Below are 14,604 nucleotides of genomic sequence, written 5' to 3'. Positions count from 1 at the left end.
ATTTTTATCTTTTCTTTTTTAATTCCCAGCACTTAAAACAGTGTTTGATACGTAGTAGATGTTCAATGAATACTTGTTGAATATATGAACGAATTTTTCCTGGCAGAAAGTGTTAAGTCTTCAATAAACATTGCTTAAACTGAAATTGAAAATATCTGCATAGTGCCCCATGTAATATAAATAGCATAAATACTGTTATATATAGAGTTCTCCTCAGAATATATGCTCTTTCTTCAATAATATTGCAAATACTTAATTTCTTCATGTCATTTATATATGCCTCGTGGCATAGTGGTTAAGTGCTACAGCTGCTAACCAAAGGGTCGGCGGTTCGAATCCACCAGGCGCTCCTTGGAAACTCTATGGGGCAGTCCTATAGGGTCGCTATGAGTCGGAATCGACTCAACGGCACTGGGTTTGGTTTTTGTTTTTGGTTATGTTAATATGCAATGTATTTTGTATAAATATAAGTATTAGTGAATAAAAGTAGAAGCACTGAAGATTTTTCAATTTTATTTAAATGAGTTCGAATCAAAATCCAATAATCCAGATCTACATAATAAAGGTAAAGATATAGCAAAAGTAAAGTGAATAGGAGTTACGTGGATAGTTCAGTTCCTACAAGATTTAAATTAAAAAGTGAAACCATTTAAGCTCATTACTGTAATTTTATATTCTTATTTCGGAGAGTATAAAACTCTTAAAACATGTAAAATCTCAAATCTCTCAATCCTAAAATCTATCAGTAGATACCAAAAATCTTGAAGGTATGTTAAGGTTTTCAAGAAAAGAAGCCCCGTTAAAAACTAAGATTTCCAAAAATACGAAAGCACCTCTCCGACACTCTGTGGCACGTCTGCTGAAACGTCTACAGCGTGAGATCAGCCCTGAGCTTAGACGGCCTCGGAACCAGCACTGGCTTCTTGCTGTGAAACACCCCCAGCAGGGGGTTCTGATTCGGCTGCGGAAGTCCCTTCTTCTCGTTCGGCGTGTCCGCCAGAGCTTTCCTTCGCCGTTACATCTTCGTCATGACTGTGGGCAGCAGCCTCACGCGGAGCTGCCTCCGTAAGCCCTCGGGTCGTTTCTGCACCGACTTCTGTGGTTTCACCTGGGGGTGCATCTGCACCTTCTAGCCCTGTTTCAGCACCAACTGCTGCCTTCCCCACCAGAGCAGCGACCACACCTTCCGGACAGGCTGAACCCTCTTCTGTGACTGCGGCCGCAGCACTGGGAACTTCTTCAGTACCAACCACCTCGGCTTCCACTACAGACACCTCAGGCGCTTCCGCGCTGGCTCTCTCTGCTTCCACTACATTCTCTTCTTCACCTGTAGGATTTTGTCCACCAAGCAAAGTATTAATTTAAAGAGCATGGAGTACAATGGAATACTGTACAGTCATTTAAAAAAATGAGACAGCCTACATGTACTGATATGCAGTGGTCTTTAAGGGAGAGTGTTAAGTGAAAACAAGGAAAAGAACAATGCAGAGCATATGGTACTATTTGTGTTAGGACAAAAGGGGGATAAACTATATAACTAGATAGTTAAGTATTGTCAAAGACTCTCGCCAGGAGAATTCAAAGATACTTGTAACACTGGTTGTCTCTGGAGAGGGGAAGTAGGGGTCTCCTTTTCTATAAACCCTTTTGACCCTGTTAAACTTTTTTTAAAAAGTCATTTGCACATATTACTTGTGCAAATACAAGGAACATGAAAATGAACAGCTAACCTGTCATGTGAGATAGCCAACTTACTAGCTGTGTGACTCTGAGGAACCACTTATCGTCTCTCAACCTAAGTTCTGTCATCTGTAAAAACAGGGATGTTGGTTGATAATACATATTTCCCAGGCCTGTTGTGAGAATTAATCAATACAATGTATATGAAAAGGAGCTTAAAACCAAAAAACTGCTAATAATAAAATGCATTGTTTTATTATTATAACTGGGGTATTCAATAATATTTGTTGAAGATATTCTGTTGTTCATTGGTATGACTAAAAGGTTAAAACTGTTCCATAAGCAACTAATATCTCTGCACCTGAATAGGGATTATAGTAATTAATAATAACAGGATTATATTGAGGGTTGTATCCTTTCGCCATACTTATTCAATCTGTAGGCTGAGCAAGTAATTCGAGAAGCTGGACTATACGAAGAAGAACACGGCATCGCGATTGGAGGAAGACTCATTAAAGACCTGAGATATGCAGATAACACAGCCTTGCTTCCTGAAAGTGAAGAGGACTTGAAGCACTTACTGATGAAAATCAAAGACCACAGCCTTCAGTATGGATTACACCTCAACATAAAGAAAACAAAAATTCTCAGAACTGGAACAATAAGCAACATCATGATAAATGGAGAAAAGATTGAAGTGGTCAAGGATTTCATATTGCTTGGATCCATAATCAACGCCCATAGAAGCAGCAGTCAAGAAATAAATGATGTATTGCATTGGAAAAATCGTGCTGCAAAAGATCCCTTTAAAGTGTCAAAAAGGAAAGATGTAACATTTAGGACTAAGGTGTGCCTTGCCCAAGCCATGGTATTTTCAGTTGCCTCATATGCATGTGAAAGCTGGAACAATGAATAAGAATACCCATGAAGAATTGATGCCTTTGAATTACAGTTTTGGCAAAGAAGATGGAATATACCATGGACTGCCAGAGGAACAAACAAATCTGTCTTGTAAGAAGCAAAGCCAGAATGTTCCTTAGAAGCAAAGATGGCGAGACTTCATCTCATGTACTTCGGACACGTTATCAGGAGGGATCAGTCCCTAAAGAAGGACATTATGCTTGGTAAAATAGAGAGTCAGTGACGGGGAACACAACAGAGAACCCTTGAGGGAGCAGGAGAACAGTAGGATGCAGACCTCAAATTCTCATAAAAAGACCAGACTTAATGGTCTGACTGAGATTAGAAGGACCCCAGAGGTCATGGTCCCCCAAACCTTCTGTTAGCCCAACACAGGAACCATTCCTAAAGCCAACCCAACCCTTCAGACAGGGATTGGACTGGACTGTGGAATAGAAAATGATACTGGTGAAGAGTGAGCTTCTCGGATCAAGTAGACACAGGGGACTACGTGGGCAGCTCCTGTCTGGAGGGGAGACGGCAGGGCAGAGGGGGTCAGAAGCTGGCAGAATGGACATGAAAATATAGAGTGGAGAGAAGGAGTGTGCTGTCTCATTGCGGGGGAGCAACTAGGAGTATATAGCAAGGCATATATAAATTTTTCTATGAGAGACTGACTTCATTTGTAAACATTCACTTAAAGCACAATGAAAATTAAAAAAAAAAAAAAGAGAGAGTCAGTGAAAGAGAAGAAGACCCTCAACGAAACTGACACAGTGGCTGCAACGATGGGCTCAAGCATGGCAACAATTGTGAGCATGGTAGGACCGGGCAGTGTTTCGTTTTGTTGTACACAGGGTTGCTATGAGTTGGAACTGACTCGATGGCACCTAATGACAGTATTGAGATGGAAAAAAGTATAGTTTAAAGCAAGCAGTTCAAGGCAAGGACTATATATTAGGGTGAAAATATAAATTTTCTATCCCTGTGGTCATCATTTTATTATCAACCAGACCAACTGAGGGACTCAATATACATGACTGATTGTACTGTTAAGTGTACTCTGAAAAATGACATATGGGTGATCTTAGCCACAACTGAAACAAAAATTAGTTTTCTGATTTAAAAAAAATGAATGAAATAAAAGGAAACCTGTTATCTCAAGCTGCTGAGAGAGACAGATGCTAGTATTTTGCCAACATAAATGGAACTACGTAGGGGAAAAGTAATATTATCACACAAAGAAGTCAAAGCTACTGGTCAACAGTATAATGTACAACTTTTTCATTCATCAAATGCCCTCATTCCAAAATAAAAAAATACATAGCAATATTAATTTGATTTTGGTTGCGCTTTGCCTTTCTGAATGAACTAACCACAACTATTCTGGAGTAAGTTAGTAAAGAAGCCAAAAGCAAATAAGTGTTCATTGCTGGACTAAGATGATGGGAATTATTACCTCAAGAAATAATAATAAAGAAATTCATTTTACCTTGAAGTGAATATAACTCTGCTTTGTTGTTTTCTTTCAGATTTGTCATATGTTCCGTGTGTCTGGCTTGCTCTGATCTGACTGCCTTGTAAGTCTGAAAGTAAACATATCTTTAGTTCATTTCTTGAGCGCTTAGATTTATCGTGAAAAGTTCAAAGGTATATGCAATTCTCCGTGTAATCATCATTAGAAGCCTAAACCATAATCACGACATAGTAAAGGAGAGAAACCATATCTCCCACCCACTCTTGCACTTTCCCTTTGAAATCTTTGTCCTTAGGTAGAACACTTAGAATAGGAAAGAAACAAGTGCTCTAAAAGGGGTCAAAGATAACCGAAAGCAGGCTCACTAGATAACCAGATAAAGACAAAGGAATAAATTACGCTAGGACCAAAATATCACGTCAGGCATTTAAAAATACCCTCTAGCATTTATCCCAGAGAAGTGGAAATTTATGTTCACACAAAAGCCTGTATAAAAATGTTCATCACAGCTTTATTTGTAAGAGCCAGAAACTACAACCAGCCTAGGTGTTCTACAGTGGGTTATACCACGGAATGCTACTCTGCAATAAAAAGGAATTGATACACACAATTTGGGTGAACCTCCAGAGATTTATAATGAGTGAAAAAAACCAATCTCAAAAGGTTACATACCTTATGATTCCATTTATATAACATTCTTAAAGTGAAAAAATCACACTAACCTGGAGAACAGGTTAGTGGTCGCCAGAGGTTGGGAGGTGGGGATGGGAGGGCAGGAGGGAAGTGAGTGGAATTATAAAAGGGCAAAACGAGGGATCCTTGTGGTGATGAACTGTCCTGTATCTTGACTGTGGTGATGAATACATGTATCTACATGGGTGATAAAATTAAACAGAATACATACATACAAACACATACAAATGAGTGCATGTAAAACTGGTGAAATCTGAATAGGGTTAATGGATTGTGATATTGTAGTACAGTTACGCAAAATGTTACCATTGGAGGAAACGAGGTAAAGGGTATTCAGGGTCTCTCTGTATTACTTCTTATAACTGTACGTGAATCTCAACTATCTCAAAATAAAAAGATTTAAAAAAAACTTCCAAAATGTCATATTTGTCTATACTAATGAAGATTCCTCTGGGGAGCTAAGGTTAGTCGTCGTTGTGTACTGACAAGTCGATTCCGTAAAGCAGCAATATGACCTGATTATAGGTTACTCGAGAGCCCTGGTGGTGTAGTGGCTAAGAGCTCAGCAGCTAACTAAAACGTCAGCAGTTGAATTCACCAGCCACTCCTTAGAAATCCAATGGGGCAGTTTTACTCTGTCCTATAGGGTGGCTATGAGTCAAAATTGGCTGGTCGGCAATGGGTTTTGGTAGGTTACTTGAAAACAGTATTGAGAATAAACCTATCGACAATGCACAGGCTTCCTTTCATTTTATAGTCAAATGGTCTTCTTTGGGCTGTATTCATATTAAAAACCAAACCCTTTGCCATCAAGTTGATTCCGACTCATAGCGACCCTATAGGACGGAGTAGAGCTGCCCCATAGGGTTTCTAAGGAGCAGCTGGTGGATTCGAACTGCCAATCTTTTGGTTAGCAGCCATACTTCTTAACCACTGTGTCACCAGGGCTCCGTATTCACATTAAACAACAATATTTAAAAAATGAAAATGTCACTATTCAGATAATATAGTTATCTCAGCTTTGTTAAAAATGTTAGTAGTTGTTTGTCTCTTAGTGATAGGAGTGTAGATTTTTAAAATTTAAATATTTATACATAGTATTTTCTAAATTTCTTAGAATCAGAAACAAAGCTTATTAAAATTATTTGCAAATTACAAACCATTTTATAGTATGGTAAGATTAGACTTTAAGATGGAAAATCTGTGATCTAAAGGGGGGAATGATTCAAAACTGGCCCTTTAACAAACTCCCCAAAGTCTGGTGAATTCAGATTTGAATCAGCTGGCTTGGAAACCTGCAGAGCAAACAGATCAGCAGAAATGACAATGGCCATTTTTGTTTAACAGCAGGGAGTATTTTCCTAGTAGAGTGGGATCTCCTGACATCTACAGGACCAACATGCTGAGTCAGTCTCCTCAGTTCTTGGTCCACTAACGCTGAACCAGGACAAAAGTTCATGACCTGGAAATGACCATCCCAGCAGCATCTCAAGGTACATTAGTCTTATGGCTCCAGGGGCTAAAACAGGAAGGTGAGGAAAAAGACTAACATTAGGCAGAACTGAAGAGATGACAATATTAGAATAATTCACACTCCAGTCTGGCCCAGAGAATCCAGCACAGCCAGCACAGAGTAGAAGTAAGGACTATTAGAAGACAGGATCTCAAATTTAGACTTTGGAAGTCATTTCCAAATTAAATTATTCCTTTATTAAATGTTAGCATTTAAAATATGCCACGAGTTTTATAAACTGGTCTGGCATTTCTTTTTTTTTTTTTAACACACCCAGGTTATTGGCTTATATTGACTTAATCTGGGCCTCTCTGCTTCCAAGGGGCCCTAATAGTAGATTTTACTTGGAAATGAAAAGCTACTCTTGGGTACTGAGCAACCCTGGGGTCAACTGATCAAAATAGAATATAGACTTTATTTTAGCATGGGACATGGAAAGGGGTAAGGGGGTACGAAACACAGGTTTTCAAGTTTCTCACATTCTGTATTTCCTCCTAAAATTAGCCTAAGAGTCCTGGGAAGTTAGGCTTCCAACGTTCAAAATTAAAACGACATAATCTTAGAGATGGAAGGGGATTTAGAGATCATCACCTTGTTCAACTTCCACCCCCACTGTGCTGAGAGAACAAGGGCAGGAAGGGTTTTTATGAATAGTAACGTTATAACTTTTCAGTTTAAGATTCCGCTTCGCAAAGAAAGAATTTCCAAATGGAAAGATTCATGTCTGGTGCTGGTAAACATACTTAGGGGGCATATGGAGGTCCAGGTGAAATTCAGTCTCCCAGCTTCCCAGACTGTTGCATGGCCTAGTCCCAATCTGTTTTCCAGCAGCCTGTATCCAACTAGAATGGCCCTGGGCTGTCGATTCAACATTAAGCAGTAGAAAGACAGTAGGAGCAAAGAAGTCTGGGTGTGGGTGAAATCTGGTGGATTGGCGGCAGACAACAATATAAGGAACAGGTTTGAAGTCTGCTATCTTTTTGAGGTTCTCAAAATTCTGAAGGTTAGAACATGTATTCTGGTTTGGCCATACGGAGTCCCATGGAACGGCTCCTAGTGATGACTGCTTGTTGTGTTTAATGGCCACGTAGCCACACCCGAATCGCGGCGGCTTTACGTGTAACAGAACAAAACGTTGCCCGATCCTGCGCCATCTTCGTGATCTTTGATATGTGGGAGCCCACTGTTGCGGCTATTGTGTCAGCTCATCTCACTGAAGGTTTCCCTCGTATCACTGACCCTCTACTTTACGCTTTTATGCATATTTCTGTAGGATTATAGCAAAGTGTAGTAATTGTATATCCTCACAGTGTTCGAATAACTTATACTTGTTTTACTTTTATCCATAATGAAGATTAGATTTTGATTTAGAAAATTTATGACAAAATGGTGACTGATTCAATAGGCTTATTTTACTTATTTAACTCACAACTGCTCCATTATTTCAGCTCCAAAGTCATGCTATTAAAAGCTTTGTCTTACAGATTTAACAGAGGCTACCTTGGGGGAGGAGCCCTGGTGGCCCAGTAGTTAAGAGTTCAGCTGTTAACCAAAAGGTCAGCAGTTCGAATTCACCAGCCGCTTCTTGAAAACTCTATGAGGCGGTTCTACTGTGTCCTATAGGGTCACTATGAGTCAGAATCAATTTGATGGCACACAACAACAATCTTGGGGGAGTGACAGAGCAGTTGGGGAGAAATGCACATTTTTTATTTTATATATGTCTATACTTTTTGAATTAAAAAATTTTTTTGAATATTAATATTTTAAACAATAAAAAGCTAATCTTTCAACAATAAAAAAAAAACTTGCTGTTAAATATTAATAAAAGTACCTACTTTAAAGAACTGTTGTAATTACTTAATGAGCCATGAGTCTGGCATACGATACGCACTTAATAATTGTCAGCTATAATAAAAAAAAAAAAATTTTTTTTTTATTATTACTAGTATTTGTAATAGCACCAGTTTTAATGAAAGTCATGCATATTTAAATAGTATTAAGAAATGTTATCTTATGCTTCAAAAAAATCTTTGTAATAGTTTAGTTGGTATATCTTATGAAAACTTTATACTTCTAATAACTGTGAAATATTTTTCAAATGTATACGCTTAATGACATTTAAACAATTGGTTATGTTGAAAACTTAATTAATTTCATGGCCTGATCTTGACATTGCTTTGAGTTTTACCACAGGCTGTAAAACATCTGAATTCCTCAACACTGCAGTTACCTAAACACTTACATAATATCCACCAGCACTGACTGTGACACCTACAACCAGATAATACATCAGATTTGAGCCAGATGATCCAGGAAGTTTGTTAGATGACAGCCGGTGAAGAGATGCTAGGAAAACAAGTGTAAACACAGTTAGCACTGCCACTGAAGTAAAACTATTTTAAATAATTACATCTTTAAAAAAAAACTTCCCCTTGGTGAACCCAGAATCTATTAACATCAAGCGGCTTTAGCTTAAGGGAGTACAGCGTAACAAGGCAAGTGATAATTCTACTTGACATTCTCCCAGGCTGATCTGAGAAGTGCCTATGAAACCTGTCGTCGTGATGCTTTAACATCGAAACCTGTCATCCTGATGCTTTAACATCGTGCTCTTCTTGGAAAAGGTGCAGGTGTGGGTAAAAGGAAATGGCAAAAGCATTAATCATTGTCAAGCGAAATTCGTATTAGCAAACAAAATCCATTTATTGCATGTACTCCACTATAGGATTCAATGGAAACTATTATATTTTTAAAAAACTGAATTAAATATATGTATAATTAAAATGGAAACCCTGGTGGCATAGTGGTTAAGTGCTACAGCTGCTAACCAAAAGCTTAGCAGTTCAAATCCACCAGGAGCTCCTTGGTAACTCTATGGGGGCAGTTCTACTCTGACTTGTAGGGTCGCTATGAGTCAGAATCAACGCGACGGCAATGGGTTTGGTTTTTTTGGTTTTATAATTAAAATATGATAAAAATTTCTATTTATTATATTAAAGAAAACATTTATGTTGGAATCCAACACGTCTATAAATCAATAATACTAATGTAGAGAGCGGAAGAAACCTAAGTTTTTTTAACATACAACAAAAATGGACAGACTTGTTTATTTAAGGCAAATGTTGCAACAAGATCATATTTGAAACAGAAGTACAATTCTATACAAACTAGATAAAAGTGCTGCATTATTATATTTAAATATATTTATTCTGTAGTGCTACAATTTGTGCATACCATAATACCCCGGAATTAAAAAATTTACAATAGACTCTTAAAGCTGGAAGGAGCTTAAAGTTCGTATTTTAAGCTCTTTATTTTAAGGATAAAGAGACATGTATTTACTCATTCAACAAATACAGCTGAACACCCACTATGTGTTTGACATTGATAGAAGCATTGAGAATACAACTGTGAACAAAACAGATAAGGGCCCTAGCCTCAAACAGCTCACAGTCTAGAAGGAAGAGACAGATGTACAGACAAATCACTGTAGATTAAAAATTGTGATACAGTATAGCAAGTGCTACATATAACAGTTGTAAGTAAAAGGTACACAATAGCATGAAAGTACGGCGAAAAAAGTCAGATAGTTGGGTCAGCTGTCATAATTGAAGAGACACTTGACCTGAGTTTTGAAGGAAAGTAGGAGTTTGTGAGAAAGTGGGAAATGGCACTTGAGGCAGAAGGCACAACATGTGCAAAACCATTGAGAACCATTACCAGGAAAGTGCAAAATAGTTTGATGTGGCCTCACAGATGGGGTATGGGTGTGGGGAGTAGTCAGAAATTATAATTTGCAGAGGGGAAATCTATTTACACTAGTTACAAACTTTGTTAGTAGCAAAATTGCAATGATTTCACAGTTATGCTCTTTGTTTGGATATAACAAATGGTTGTGTTGGAGAAATATTTTTTTTCCCTACAAAAGTGCGTTAAAGATTTCATAACATGGAGGAACCTGGAAGGCATTATGCTGAGCGAAATTAGTCAGAGGCAAAAGGACAAATATTGTATAAGACCACTATTATAAAATCTTGAGAAATAGTAAACCTGAGAAGAACACATACTTTTGTGGTTACGAGGGGGGGCGGGAGGGAGGGTGGGAGAGGGTTTTTATTGATTAATCAGTAGATAAGAACTGCTTTAGGTGAAGGGAAAGACAACACTCAATACATGGAAGGTCAGCTCAATTGGACTGGACCAAAAGCAAAGAAGTTTCCGGGATAAAATGAATGCTTCAAAGGTCAGCGGAGCAAGCGCGGGGGTCTGGGGAACATGGTTTGCGGGGACTTCTAAGTCAATTGGCAAAATAATTCTATTATGAAATCATTCTGCATCCCACTTTGAAATGTGGCGTCTGGGGTCTTAAATGCTAACAAGCGGCCATCTAAGATGCATCAATTGGTCTCAACCCACCTGGAGCAAAGGAAAATGAAGAACACCAAGGCCACACGACAACTAAGAGCCCAAGAGACAGAAAGGGCCACATGAACCAGAGACCTACATCATCCTGAGACCAGAAGAACTAGTGGGTGCCCGGCCACAATCAATGACTGCCCTGACAGGGAGCACAGCAGAGGACCCCTGAGGGAGCAGGAGATCAGTGGGATACAGACCCCAAATTCTCATGAAAAGACCAAACTTAATGGTCTGACTGAGACTAGAGGAATCCCAGCGGCCATGGTCCCCAGACCTTCTGTTGGCACAGGACAGGAACCATCCCCGAAGACAACTCATCAGACATGAAAGGGACTGGTCAGCGGGAGGGAGAGAGACACTGATGAAGAGTGAGCTAATTATATCAGGTGGACGCTTGAGATTGTGTTGGCAACTCTTGTCTGGAGGGGGGATGGGAGGATAGAGAGAGAGGGAAGCTGGCAAAATTGTCAAGAAAGGAGAGACTGAAAGGGCTGACTCAAGAGGCGGAGAGCAAGTGGGAGTTGGGAGTGAGATGTATGTAAACTTATATGTGACAGACTGATTGGATTTGTAAACGTTCACTTGAAGCTTAATAAAAGTTATAAAAAAAAAAGTGCGTTAAAGAACCTATGATACGAGGTTCAGGCTTTGATTTGGGGCAGAGCTTTTGTATTTTTACAAATTTTAAAATACACTTTTTTATCAGATAAGGAACATAGTGTTTTTATTTCTCAACCAGACAGAAACATCAAAAAGATTTTTTAAATTGGAAGAAATAAAGTTATCAGAGATTTAAGACTTAAATACAAACACAATTATAACAAAGTCATTTAAAAAGAGCAATGACATGGGAAAAGACTATCCAGTAAGGATTAATTAAATGTTAGACAAATTTTAGTACAATCATGCAATGTGAAACGAACAGACACTATAAACCTCAGAGAAGAATATTTACTTACATGAGAAAATATTTACAATATATCAAGTGAAAAGTCATAGCAAAATAATCTGTAAAGGACTATTCCAGATTTGTGAAAGACATGTGAATAAGGAAAAAAGAATAAAAGGCATAAGAGGGAAAAAAAATCTGTAACACTACACCAAAATGTAGACAGTGGTCTTTTCTGAGTGGTAGGATTACAGACAACTTCTATTTTCTATCTTCCTCTCTGTGTTTTTTCCAATGATCTAATATAGACCTTGTACCCCGGTGGCGAAGTGGTTAAAAGCCCGGCTGCTAACCAACAGGTAAGCAGTTCGAATCTACCAGCCGCTCCTTGGAAACCCTATGGTACAGTCTGGGTTTTGGTATTATAGATTTATTTATTCATTAAAGAGTTGCATTTTTAAATGCAAAAGGGGAGAACAAAATTTGTTGTTTTTATATAAAACTGAAACAATTTTAATTTTTCATCGAAGTAAAAAGTACCAATGAAAGTTACTGTCCATGACTGAAGACAAATTTGTTTCCAGTCAATAACAGTTCCTAAAATACATAAACAAAGCAGTGCCGCAAAAATAGCAATTAGGTAAAAATTAAAGAAAGACAACCAGTATTGCTAACTATGTATTTAGAAGTTATAATTACTTTTACTTTGCCCTAAGTTGAGGAGGAAAATATTTGAGACACGAGCGGCTGCAAAAAAGGGTGTATATGTTTGTGGGTCGTGACGGTGGGCGCTGCGGACAAACAACACAACAAAGGGCCGTCATGAGGCTCATTTCTCCCCCTTCCCCCAACACCAGCAGCCTCGCTATCTTTAGAAGCTTAAACTAAATAAATGGCTTCTCTCTAATTTGATCGGTGAAAAAATTGCTCAATCTTACTCGGTGTAAAGATTTACGAAAACGCCTTACTTCTGTTATTTGGGGGGCAACTTCTTCCCACTAGCATTCTACAATAAAAATAAAGCTAGCTGGACCGACCTTCTTCCTCCCCCACCACCAAAGACCTAATCAAAGGTTAAAGAAAAAAAAAAAAAAAATGGCCCATGGAAATTCCCGCAGGAGTCATTCTCACTCTCCAGCTCGAATCCACGTTCTGGGCTGAAGCGACTTCACCAGCCTCAGGAATAAAGGGAGACTAGGAACTTTCCATGACTTTGTCTAAGGACCCCCTCCCACCAGTCGGCAGGGGAGTGGGATGGAAAAGGGTAGGGTGACCGGTAAGGACTAGGAAGGAGCCGGCTGAATCAAGGCTGCACTTGAGCGCAAAGCTGGACCCAAGGCCGCGAGCTGCTGGGATGAAACACAACCTCTCTGGTTCACAGTTACTAAGCACCTACTATGTTGCAGGCAGTATACTAAACGCTTTCGTATATAAATTTTTATTTAATCGGCTTCCAGCTCGCACTGCAACCTCTCCTTTAGGAAATTTCTGAGTACGCTCCTCTTTCCCCGCTTCTCCAAATCTCAATAAAGGTGATACCTGGACGACAGAGCCAAACTGCTCAATAGCTCCATGTCTACATTCAGCCCCAAAGGACAGTGACCCGAAGGCCGCTTCCTGGCCGGGCGTGTGCCCAGAGCCCAAGCGCTCACTGGGTTCAGGCTGCTGAGCCCTGGACAAGTCATGCGTTTATTTATTCAACATTTACTGAACGTCTACCGGGCCGGACACTCGCTCCCCACGCCCAGCCAGGCTCCCTGATCAGTGCTTATCTTCCCACTCATTCCTCTGATTCCCCAAGTTAGAGTGCGAATTGGTGCCCATAATAACAACAGTGGTAAGCCACACGTTTGTTAGTCAGGCACTCTTCTAGGCACTTTTAGTTATTAACCCAATTTTACAGATGAGGAAACTGAGGTTAGAGAGCTTCTCCGAGATAAGGATTCGAATCCAAGAAAAGTCTAGTCTGGATTCAGAAGACGCACTGGAAAAACTCCCTACTTCCAAAGACTCCAAGGTTTTCGGAGCGCTTTTTCCGTGACCCACCTCCCCCATTCCTGTCCCCACTCCCAATCCCAAGCTTCTGCTGCCTTGGGTCAGGTTTGGGCGACTGGAGGGAGTCCTCACGCCTGGGTGCAGGTGCGCCCGCGGAATCCGTGCTCGAGGCGCCGGTCTTCCTCACGCCTGGACTGCAGGAGAGGCGCCCTGCTCCGTACGCGGCACTCACCGTCCTTCCGGAAGGGCGTGGAGCCGGGGGGCGCCCGCAGAGGCAGCGCCAGGGTCTTGGAGACCACCCTGCGTAGATACATCGCGCCCGCCGCTCGCCGCGCTGCAGTGGCGAGTGCCCGGCGCCGGCTACCCGGGCGCGGCGAGTCGGGGCGCGCCCCGCCCCGGGGAGGGGCGCCGACCACCGCCCAGCACCGCCCGGGCGGCCCTGGGAGACCGGCAGGGGTTGCTCTCCAGGCACTCTTGCTGTCCTGGAAAGTTCATGGAGGCATTTCAGAAAAGGGACCGGAACCGAGAATCCGCCATCACCTGCCTGACCCCTTCGTTTCCTTCGAATGTTATCGCCTCAGAGCAGCCTGGAGATGTTTCGGGATTCTCACCGGGATTAAGACATGGATTTGATTTATCATGCCGGATCTGCTCTGAAGGCATTTTATCTCACGCACAAGGTTCGCTTTCCTAGAGGAGGAAAAAGTAGCGGTAAGTTTTCTGGAGACATGGAGTGATCCAGTGGTAGCTTCAGCCTTCCAGTAGTCCAGTGGACGATGTTCAGAATCACAAGAAAATCCCCAGGCAACCGCTGAATCTCTAGGCAATCCGTTGTTAAAATGCCTTTAAGTCCCAACGGTGCTGTAAAACACACCCTTCACTGATACGGCCTCTTAACAGAGAAAACTCATTCCCAAATCGGATTATAACTACAGGTATACCAAAAAACCCGTTGTCATTGAGTGGATTCCGACTCATAGCGACCCTGCAGGACAGAGCAGAACTGCCCCATAGGGTTTCCAAGGAGTGGCTGGT

General features: G+C 40.6%; 1 protein-coding gene across 2 annotated transcripts; it reads right to left on the bottom strand.

Annotated features, from left to right (window-relative positions):
- Nucleotides 1-551: 551 nt before the first annotated feature.
- Nucleotides 552-13,940, bottom strand: MGARP (mitochondria localized glutamic acid rich protein). Of its 2 annotated transcripts, none has more exons than XM_049887037.1 (4): nt 13,802-13,940; nt 8,509-8,612; nt 4,073-4,166; nt 552-1,327 (listed from the first exon to the last, which is right to left on the bottom strand). In XM_049887037.1, exons 1-4 carry the CDS (start codon nt 13,881-13,883, stop codon nt 894-896), a joined length of 714 nt encoding a protein of 237 aa, XP_049742994.1. In that variant the 5' UTR covers nt 13,884-13,940; the 3' UTR covers nt 552-893. The 2 variants fall into 2 exon arrangements, with proteins under 2 accessions (XP_049742994.1, XP_049742995.1); XM_049887038.1 differs by having other exon boundaries at nt 8,542-8,612.
- Nucleotides 13,941-14,604: the final 664 nt, after the last annotated feature.

This window comes from Elephas maximus, chromosome 5 (assembly GCF_024166365.1).
Source record: "Elephas maximus indicus isolate mEleMax1 chromosome 5, mEleMax1 primary haplotype, whole genome shotgun sequence".
NCBI classification, from domain to species: Eukaryota; Metazoa; Chordata; class Mammalia; order Proboscidea; family Elephantidae; genus Elephas; species Elephas maximus.
This window is presented reverse-complemented; position numbering and strand designations above follow the sequence as displayed.

Coding starts and splice junctions, on each gene's coding strand:
- MGARP (XM_049887037.1), bottom strand. CDS start 13,883: ATGTATCTACGCAGGGTGGTCTCCAAGACCCTGGCGCTGCCTCTGCGG. Junction 8,613..13,801: donor CACGCCCTTCCGGAAGGACG/GTGAGTGCCGCG, acceptor TTGTTTTCCTAG/CATCTCTTCACCGGCTGTCA. Junction 1,328..4,072: donor AGAGTTATATTCACTTCAAG/GTAAAATGAATT, acceptor AAAATCCTACAG/GTGAAGAAGAGAATGTAGTG.